We start from the raw sequence: 10,874 nt of genomic DNA on the forward strand, positions 1-10,874 counted from the left end.
CCTTCCTGCCTTCACTGGGGTCCTGCCTCCTCTCTATGCCCTCGTGCACAGGCAATCCTGAAGTTCATGGGGAATCAAGGAAGTATCCTCCAAGGCATGAAGCAGAACTCTTTTGCCTCCAACCTGATGAGCAGGAGGGTCCAATAAACTGGATAAGCTGCATGTAAACATGTGATCACCTGATGTAATTAGTTACTTCTATTTATAGAAAGAACCTGGCCCACAGAGACCATTCCCTAGACAACCTGTTAGTTATTACCCTCATTAATGTCCAGCTGACAAAAAATTAAAGGAAGTATTGTTTTTAAGATACCAAATTTCCACACATAGGTAAACACATATATATATATATAAATAAATATGTTTTAAAGAGTGTATAGTACCACCAGAATTGCAGTGAGGGTTTCTGATTATTATTTTTTGATTAGTTTGACTGGTTATGAACTCTGATATTTGAGACGTATTTGCCTAGGGAGCTATCCAGCTTTGTATTTATAAGCAGAAACCATGGAAGTTGATAGAAGAATTACTGACTTTGAAAAATGTGGGTCAGACACAGAAATTCAGACATTTTGCACATCCTGACTCCTGTTTCTTTCCCAGGCATCACTCATGCCTGTGCTGCAGACAATAGTAACAATAGCCTGAATTCAATGTCCAGGTTCATTATTAAGTGTTCAGGTCTTTATAGCACCATCTTCTTAACAGATTAGAAGTCATCTTCTCAAAGCAGGATGACACATAGGGCAGCAACAGGGAAAAGAAAGGAGGCTGAGGAACAACACAGCCCTGGTGAGGATCACTTCATCCAATTCTGTCTTTAAAGAACAATAAATGAAGAGACATCTCTGGTGGGAAAAAAAATAATCAAAACACAGGTCTGAGAGGTTTCTGGGAAGTGAACACATTCAGCCCTAGCCATACTGAATGTGTTCAAAGGAGACAGGGGTGAAAGGACAGCAGCAATAAGGTGGAAAAAAGGAAAGCAGCACATCAGAAGATGAAGGGCAGACCCATAAAAGCAAAAGCATGATTTGTCTTCACACAGACACAAGTGAAGTGTAATTCTGACATCTACATGTGGACTAGGCTTTCCCAAGAATGCTGGGGAAGAGAGAAAAAAGAGCAGAGACAGAAATATCCACAAAAAAAAAAAAAAAAAAAACACCACCAATAAAAAATCCTTAGAGCAGGGCATACATTCTTTTCTGCCTTTTCCAGATCACCTTCATATCTTGCTCCTGTTGCTATTCTAGACAGAGATCACTGGGAAGTTCACATGATGCCGTGCCCAAAGTCAGAGGCTGTACAGGCAGGTGTTTCACACCAATCACTAGTGCTTGCCAGAAATTCAGCATGGGGTTTTCAGCCTGCTAAATTGTATCCTCAGGCCAGTGCTTTCTGCAGGGTTCAAAGTCGGTAATCTCCAGCTCCATCTAGTTTGCTTCCAGTGATCGTGCAGAGCAGACGTCAGCAGAAATGGGTTAGAGTTGGGTTCAGGCACTCGATTCCCCCCAGCTGGCTGAGATGCTCTTTGCCTTTTGTGCTCAACATCTGATACACCAACAGGAAGAATGATTTATACAACCTGTTTTTTTTTTTTTCTTTCCCCCCCCCCTTCATTTTTGGCTACAGGGAGCATTTATTTACTCCATCCCCTAAAAAGGTATGTGATTGCATTACAACTGGTATGTGTCAACCTCTTTATTAAAGGGAAGCTACAACACTATTTTTACTCAGCTTACAGAGTTACTGGATACTGCAGTGTTCCTTCGAGGAAGCTGGGCAGACATCTAGTGAGCAGTGGAGCTGGAGACAGCACAAATCGATTACTATAAGAAAGAAAAGCCAGCTCTGACAATCTGTGTCACAAAAATCACAAGTCTAGCCAGTAACCTGACGTGGCAAGGTGCTTTTTGCTTACACTCACTTCTTTCATACCCCTGTAACAAAGCCATGTTATATCCCCAGATACATTTGCATTTTCACAAGTCCAAGAGAACTTCCTGACTGGTTTAAAAAAACAAAATGGGTACATCCTTCTCACATGATTTATATTCCAACAGACAGCACTTCCTAAATATTCACTGTCACACTAGCTTTTAGGGAGATACACCTCTTTCCTACTCTGGAAGTAACTGCTCCCTTTCTCCACAGCAGATTCCTGCTATTTGATAGTGACTCAAGGATTAAGAAAGGCTGCAGAGCACAGGAAAAACTCAAGAACCTGACACATACCAGTGAGTCAGTCTAGCAACAAAAGCAGTTTAACATCCACTGGTGTGGGTCAATAAACAGAAGAATTTATGTTACTGTTGAAAAACTGTTTCAGTATTGATGTTACAACTGAAATTTCAAATTGACTCAGTCTTACACAGGGAAACACAGGAGTCCTGCTCTCCTGCAGGTGTTCCTCACACCACCACAACAGCACCTACAACGCAAAAAGGCCCTTTTTGGGTGGAAGGAAATGCCTGTTTGGTCCTGATTCTTACTAAAAATACACAGTTCTGTCACTGACAACTGCACAGAGGCACTCCCCACCCGGGGTGTCCTTCACACCCATGGTAAGAGAAGTACAGCCGGATGTCAGACATGCCAATTACCAGCGCTTCCCTTTTAGTACACCACCTAAACAACACCGTGAAATGGAGAGAGAGAGAGGAAAGAATTATGAGCTTTATAAGATCTTGTGTAATAAACACAGTAGTCCCCCATTCCCAACTATCAGATCTGCTGGCGGCAGTACAATCTTAACAACACTGAGCTTGTATGTGATAAAAAGACATAAGGCAGCTAAAGGAAGGTGAATATATTTACAAGATAGTGCCAAGATCTCCATAACAAACAGTCATTAGCAGATTAGTATTATGAATCTAATCCAATTAAGAATTTCCTTTGCAAATGCCTGGAGGAGCTGGAATTCCTCTGGGAAGACCTTTCCATGTTGTGAAAAGCTCCCATGAGTCATGCCTGCAGGCTGACATACCAGGAAAGACCAGCTCTGGAGCAGCAGGAACAAAGCAGTGAACCCCACCTCGAAGCAAACCGCTGCAGCCTCCTGCTCCTGAAGAGACAACTCAAAAATGGACCTCACAGCAGCACAGAAAAAAGATTTTTCAGTTCCACAAGTCGTGATCAACATAAAACTGGCACTTTCCTAAGCCAAGGTACGAAACCACGGAGGATTTTCCTTGTTCACAGTCTTCCACTGTGCCATTTTAAACAGCTTTGGAACAATGCAGGGATTGATGAGAAACCAGTCCATGAAGCAGCCACATCTTGAAGGCAAAGCCTAAGTTAAGTAGCTAAACATCCCCCTCCTCAACTTTGAATCCTTGACTTTAGAATCCCAAAGCCATGCCCCTATCATTCCACACTGATGTTGGGAACCGCAGCAGAGACCCATGGTTCAATCCAAATCCCCAGTTCTTTCCCACAGTGCAAAATCTGCTCACACACAGTTTAACACGAGCAACATCCACACACCCAGGTGAGAGTGGTGATTTGCAAGTCACCCAATCACGAGTTCCTCAAATTCTTACTGTGAATGATTTGCTGGAGCCCTCAGCTGAAGTCCATAGATTTAGGCTGACCTTATCTGCCTTTGCACAGAGAGATTTAGGACAAAATAAGGAGAGTGAAAAATCTCATTGGTACAACTTTGCTGAGCAGAGCTGCCAAGACTGATCATGTTACCACATCTGCAGGCGCACACGCAGCGACCCTCTGCTGCCAGAAACCCAGTCAGGGCAATCACTTCCTCCTGCCTCAGGATCCAGCCTAGGCTGGCCCCAAGGCTCCCAAAATATCGGAACCAGAGATACATAAAAACGAAAGTTGAGTTTTTTTTTTAAAGCACATACTTAAACCAATATTGTTTTAACAAAGTATCGGTTAAGATAGATACATTTATATGTCAGGAACAGAACAGCTTACTCTGACCTTCAATATGCAATCACATCAACATTAAAGTAGGGGTTTGCCACTCATTTACTGTTAAAAAAACCCAAACAAACAGAAAGCCTCATAATAAAAACTGCCTCCACTTAAAATGACAAGCTTTTTTGAAGCTGTGATGCAATTTGATGTACTGAAACCCATTCTTAGTCACTATTAGGCAAGAAGTTTGCCTCTCCAGCATCTTCCTGGACATCCTGCTACTCCTTGCAGCAGGAGATGCCTCAGACCATTCTAAGATTCACCTGAAACACCCGAGGCAGCCCAAGATGACCAGTAAGGGAAGGATTAACTGAGACAATAGACTGGCCATTGTTTTTCTCCACTCACAGACTGCATATTCATGTAAAAACCCAAAGCTAGAACGAATGCCAAAGATAAAACAGGGCATTTTAGATCGAATAAGGTGAGGAAAGAGTTATCGATGTCCTACCAGCCAAACACAACTTTTTTCCATTCTTTGTTCGAAGCACTAAAACAATGTGACTCATAGAAAATACCAAAACTCTAGCTTAGCTTCCTCTGCTGCACTTTGCAGCTCTGTTACTCCTGTTCTTCGACACCAGCACTTGGGTGAAGACTGCCAAATCAGAGGGGAAATAAGCCAAACACTGCAAATGTAAACACAAGGAGGTGTTGCAAAAAGTTTGATGGAGGTAGCAGCCCCTGGTACGGACAGAACACACTTCTCCCAGCACAGCAGTGAGGAAGCCCAGCTAGGAGGAACCTTTTTTGCTGAGCAGTGCCACAAAACTGGCACTGTCGTTTATGTAACTGGTGAGCTTTAAGGGACTGAGGTCACTCTGCCATGCCAGCAGAGCTGCACAGCCAGCGGCATGAGATTTTTACAAGAGGGACTTGAACCGCAGCATTCAGCGAGGTTTGTGCTTTTGGGCTCCTCCAACCAGAAACTCGGGCAGGGAGACTTTAAAAAAAAAACAAAAAGAGAGAGAAAAAAAACAAACACAAAACTGTTCTGTGTTGGTTCTCCCTCCTGTTGTCACTCCCCTCCCCCAGCTTGTTAACTAAACTTTTCCTCTCCCGGGGATCTTTCTAATCCTTCGTAATGAATTTGCAACATCAGTCACTTTGCAAACCCGCTTCAATGTGAATCAAGTTTACTACAAGCTCAAGAAAACACAGGGAATTCTAACAATCACATTGCCAGGAGGAGGATATAAATGGGAAAGAATAGAAGTAGCACTGGAAAATTGGTTTTCAATCATGTAAAGAAGGAGTGTGCACCATCCCTGGGGGCCTGGGCTAAGGCAGAACATCAGGATGGAAATGCACTCTGCACTGTTACCCAAAGCAGCAGATTGTGGGCAAACAGTAGAACCAGACACCAACTTCAGAGCTAAAAATCTGATGTCCTGTTTTCAAGAATTGCTAGGGACCCAAAAAACCTCTCTCTGTAAATTCAAACCTGAACAGAGTCACCTGACCATGATATTAATCCAAGTATGTTGAAACTAAGTATCTGGCAGGGATTTCACACTTTCCTGTATCCCTCCCACCAGGCCAGTTTATCTCCAGCCAGGCTGGAATCCTCCGGCCCCTCAGAGCATCCACAGCAGCTTGACACTGAACTAGTGACTCCAAAATGGAGTTGTGGGAAAAGCTGACACCCCAACAGATGAATTGGGAAGTCACTTCCACCCACGTTAATTCAGGAGGAGCAGTCGTTCCACGGTGTACCAACAAAACTTGTTATTTACCACCTCAGATGTGTAACACTATCAGACTCTGAAAGTTTCGGGAGTTTTGGCCTCCGCCTTCTGTTTTCCACAGAGTACGACGGGTTCAAGTGCTAAACTAAAGTTAAGGCAAAGTGCTGAAGTTTGAGGGTCACACACCTAGCAAAGCCAACTTCCTCACTACAGCTTTAAACAACTTGATACAGAAGAACCCTCCCTACACAGGAAGGAGCAACACGAGTTCCTGGGAAGCTGAGCTGGGTTTGTCTCCAGATGACTGCAGGGCTTGAGCCAATCATACCCCTGAAAATCCTTTTCTTTTGCAATATGGCCTCTCCCAGACAGCTGTATGGAAGCTGATTACAGCTGTAATCAACTGATCACAAACCCTAGGCCAATTAAAAGCTACATTTTTTGTTATGCCATACTGATAATAAACTCAACCTGGTACTAAAGCAGGTTGAATAAATATTCACAATAAATATTCAGAGAACAGGTAAGCTGTTGACACAAATCAGTTAAGAGTGCTCCAGCAGGGCTATTCAAGTGACTTAAACCAAGCCTTCCAACACAGCTACTATTCTTTAAATAAAAAAAAAAAGGAGGCAGAAAGGAAGTTGCAAGTGCTGCCTTTATGCCTAAGTTTATATCCAGAATGGAAGTTTACTTTCAGCAAAGTGTAGGAGGTAATGGGAAGACACACAAAAACAAAGCCTGAGCATCCCTTTGAGACAACCTAGGTCACCTGAAGGCCATAGCCAAGGGTCCAACAAAGGTTCAGAAGGAAGGAGACAGAACCAGGCCGAAGCTGGAGGCCTTTAGACAAAGCCTTTCCACCCTGTGCCACCTCCCACAGCCACTGTCAAAGGGATTGCTTGAGAAACCACAGAAGAGGCAACAAATGGAGTGAAAGAGAGTATTTAAAATTGCTCTTTCATTTCTGTTCTGAAGAGTGACTAGTTAGCCAAAGATACATATATATTTTTATATAATATTTTTATATCAATTCATATACAATTGTAATGCAACTAACTCAGGTACAGTGAAAGCTTTTCAGGTCTCTGATTTACCTGGTTGTTTCCTACTCACTAATTACAAAAACAACGCCAACTTAAGCCATGAAATTTAGGCACGCACAAAGTGGTCTCATTTATGGTCAGACTTAGCTAGGATTCAGAATTAACTCTGCAGCCTTAGGCACAGCTCTTCCATCCCAAAATGTGAAGTTTCAGCCTCGCTAGGAGAACGCTCAGGATGCGTTTGGCTGCATCCGAAAGCAACTATGCCCGGCAGAAGGAAAAAACCAGCCTTAAATTAAAGCTCATCAAGGACACTGGATGGAAAATAATAATTACTATCCTGCTAGTAAATATTAGAGGATCTGCACTACCACCAGTAGCACTTCCTCAGGGTAGGAGGGATGATGTCATGGCTGCATGCTACAGCATTGTCGGGTTTGCCTGGCTACACGCTGCTAACGGGACACTCCCTACAGGACTGTGACCGCACACTCAGCTTCCCTGCTATCAGCAACCAGTTTAATAAGTGTTCTGAGACCCTCAATTAGCACAGAAATGCAGAATAGCCAGCAAGCAAATGAAAATCAGAAAAAAAGCAAGAAAAAAAGAAACCAACAGAGGGAGGGAAAAAAAAGCGCAGAGGAGACAGCTGTAACAGGGTGGCAAACAAAGCTCCAAAGCATGAAAGAGAGAAAGGAATGTGGTTAAAAAATCTTCCCTAAGGAAGAATACTCTGTATTCCCAAGCTCCAGCTGTTTGACTTGCCCCGCTCCCTCCTCCACTCCATTATCCACTCTGGCTGTGCTAATTTAACACAAACCGCCCGCCTGTGTCAACTGTTGAAAGGGGGGATTTCAGGATGCATCCAAGCCCCGGGTGCAGAAAAAGGAAAAAAACTTTGGGGCGGAAAGTTGAGGTGCTTTTGGCGTGGTGTCGCTTTGTGCCGGGAGAGCTTGGGAAGCTGTGAGGGAAGGCAGCAAGAGCCCATCCTGCTGCAGCCTCCAGCACCTCGAGCTCTGCCACCGCTTCCACACGCACCTCGATTCCCAGCCGGCAGCCAGATCTGCATGCAGAAAGCTCTGCCTTCATCAACAAAGCCACACAACTCCCAGCAAGAACACCCGGCAGCCCCCCAGTTCACGGCAGACACCCCCACGGATGAGACAAGCAGGTCGCAAGAGCAAGGAGGAAGGGAAAAAAGGAGGGAAAGGAATAAAACCGGCCAACGTTAAAGTCTGGAGGCCTGGATTTCCACGGGGAAGGTATTTTCACGTTTGAGATACTGTGGGGAGTGTTGCGAGGGTTTGGAAGTCATATATGCAGCCAAAATGGCGCTGAGAATAAAAATATAATTTAAAGGAAGGTCGCCATATTGTAAACAGTGAGGCAGGGAGACACAGAGACAGCAACCTCCATTATTCCCAGCAGCTGCAGCAGCACGGAAGCGCTGGGAACGTCAGGCCTGGTGCGGAGACGCCACCAGGGCTTCCCCCTCTCCAGCCAGGGCCCTCCGGAGGGTCTCCCGCAAGCCAGGCACCCTTGGAGAGGGGGGAGGTGGGGAAGTTTCCCGCTGGGGAGGGCGAAAGGCCGGGCAGGGGCAGCACCAAGGCAGCCAGGCCGCGCAGCCAGCGGCCTCGCTCCTCCTCCAGGCCTCTCGCCTGCTGCTCAGCACAAAAAGAAAGGAGGAGGGTGGACCCCCAACCCTCCAGAAAGCAGCCAGGGGAGGGTTCACCTCGGCCGCTGTGGATTAGTCCGAGAAGGAATGGAGCCAAGCGGGGTTTGCACCTCCTTTTTGTTCCTGTCTGCTCCAGCCGGCCCCACGTCCCCCCCCTCCCCGGGACCTAACGGGAAGCGGGAGCGGCCGGAGGGAAGGTGCTCCGGGCAGATCCGGAGGGAGAGAGCGCCAAGCCTTACCAGCACTGGAGGTGGAAAGCGGCGGGGCAGTGATCGCAGCACAGCAGATCCCCTCCTTCCTTGCAGCTATCGCAGCTATCGTGGTTAGTGGCCCTGCCACTTCGCCTGGGCTCCTTCTCGGGCCTCCTGCTCTTCTTCTCCCCATCTTCGCTCTTGGGGGGAGCCAGGAGGGCCTGGATTTGCTGCACATGCACACACAGACAGAGCGGGCTCTGAGGGGCTGCGCGGACCCTGACCCAGCGCCCTTCTCCCCGAGCCCACCGGGGGGACAGCGACCCCGGGCCCTCCGGGAGGGGATCGCGGGGGGGACAGAGCCCCGGCCGAGCCCGCCCCGCCCGCCCAGTGTCCGGCAGGGCCTCTCCGGGGGCCGGGCGAGCTGCCTCCGTCCCTCCGCACTTCCTTGTAAGGCCACGGGGCTCCGGGCTGGGGGGGTTCCCTCGCCATCTTGCAGCCCCACTGCCCCCCCCCCGGCCCGGCCCCCCCCGCCGCGTCCCGGGCCTCACCTCCATCAGCCCCCCGGAGGTGTCCAGGTCGTAGACGATCGTCTTGGTCTCCATCTTCTCCCACATTCATCCAGCCCAGGAGCGGCCCCGAGAGCCCCCCCCGGCGAGAGGGAGCGAGTGCGGCGGCCCCTCAGCGGCGGCTCCGCGTCGAGGCGGGGGGGGGGGGGGGGGGGGGGGGGGGCGCGGCGCGGCGGGGGCGGGCGGGCGGCGGGGCCTATCCCACGGGCCGCTGCGGCTTGCGCGTCGTCCTCCTCCTCCTCCAGCCGTGCCCGGGGGCGGCCACGGGGGGCCCGACGCCCGCTGCCATTGCCGCGCAGGGGGTGGGTGGGTGAGGGAGGGAGGGGGCGGCGGCCCCGCGCCCGCCGCGGCCGCTCACGCACCGCGCACGCCCCGCGCACAGGCGGCGCCGACGCTCCGGGCCCCGCGCGCACGCGCACTCCGCGCCCCCGCCCCGCCCGCCCCGCGCGCCTGCGCGCTCCGCGCCGCCTCCCGCGCGCGGACCTGGCGCGGCGGCGGCGGCGGCGGCCGGGGGGAGCGGGGGGGCGGCGGGACGCACGCGGAGCCACCGCGCGTGCGCGAAGCGCCTCCCTCCCCCCGCGCGGCTCCGCCCCGCCCCGCCCCTTCTCCGCCCTCTTCTCGCGCAGGCGCGTGGCGGCCGTCACGTTCCAGCGAGCGGGCGGGGCGCGCGGGGACGTCAGTGACGTAACGGCGCGGGGCGGGGCGGCGGGACACGCGCCGGTCGGCAGGGGGCGCGCGCCGCGCCGGGGGCGCGGTCTCTGGTTCTGACGTCACCCCGGCAGAGGCCACGCCTCTTAAAGCGGCAGCGCCCCCCCCCCGGAGCGCACGGGAGGGGAGGGCGTGGGGGTCGCGGTGTCATCGGCGTGGCTGTGAGGTGGGCGCAGGGCCCACGCTGGGGGCTGTGTGTGTCGGTGTGTCCCCATCCCAAGCTGCCCGGCCCCGCTGAGGAAGACGCCATCGCTTCTTCTAAAACACCAGTTTTTATTAATGAAACAACCAAAAGATGGGGAGGGGGGGCGGTGTCCCCTCCAGACCGAGGGGGCGGCGGGGGCCGGGGTCACCAGCCCGGGCGGGACGCGGCGGTGGGGGGGGGGGGGGGGCACAGCCATGCCCGGTGCCCCTGCCCACCCCGTCACTCCGGGCCTGGCCGCGCTGGGGTGCCGGGGCGCGCGTTGGGGACACGCTGGTGGCGGAAGGGACCCCCCCGGTGAGGGCGAAGCAAGCGGGGGCCGGGGGGACACGCAGCATGCTGGGGACACGGGAGGGACACGTCCCTGCGTGGCGGCGGTGGGAGACACAGGGTTGCGGGGGGACCAGCCCTGTGCTGGGTGGGGGGCGAGGGCGGGGGGACACCCGCATGGCCACCCAAGCCCCTCGCCCACCCCCCGGGGCTTTGTCCTCTCCCCGCTGCAGCGCCGGGGAGCCCTGTCCTTACCTGGGGGTCCCCGCGGCGCTGCTCCCCCTGCCTGTGTCACTCCTCCGCCGCAGGGACTGTGGGGGCTGCTGCTTTCCCCCTGCGGGGGACTGGGGGGAAGGATGGAGCCCGAAGGGCAGGGCAGGGTGCAGGGACCCTCTCTGGCCCAGGGGCCGGGGGGGCAGGATGGGGTCCAGGGACCCCCACTGGCTCAGCCTCTCTCCAGCCCAGTGCGGGCGGCTGGGTGACAGTGGGGCTCGGGCAGATCCCGCGGGGGTCTGGGTGGATTGGGGGTGGCAGGGGGGTGGCCGGTGCCCAGGTGGGTCCTGCCAAGCGCTCGGCTTGAGTC

At 52.0% G+C, this 10,874-nt stretch overlaps 1 protein-coding gene across 2 annotated transcripts in view; it reads right to left on the reverse strand.

Moving 5' to 3' along the window:
* PHF12 (PHD finger protein 12) overlaps nt 1-9,268 on the reverse strand; it is a 31,661-nt gene extending 22,393 nt beyond the window's left edge. The window contains exons 1-2 of one of the 2 annotated variants that reach the window (XM_053961126.1): nt 9,094-9,268; nt 8,591-8,772 (exon numbers count right to left, since the gene is read on the reverse strand). In XM_053961126.1, coding sequence (XP_053817101.1) covers nt 8,591-8,772; nt 9,094-9,159 — 248 coding nt within the window. In that variant the 5' untranslated portion in view covers nt 9,160-9,268. The remainder of the gene's footprint in view (nt 1-8,590; nt 8,773-9,093) is intronic. The other variant, XM_053961127.1, reaches the window with a different exon arrangement.
* Between the last annotated feature and the right edge of the window lie 1,606 nt (nt 9,269-10,874).

The sequence above is a fragment of the Vidua chalybeata genome, chromosome 20 (assembly GCF_026979565.1).
Source record: "Vidua chalybeata isolate OUT-0048 chromosome 20, bVidCha1 merged haplotype, whole genome shotgun sequence".
Classification (NCBI taxonomy): Eukaryota; Metazoa; Chordata; class Aves; order Passeriformes; family Viduidae; genus Vidua; species Vidua chalybeata.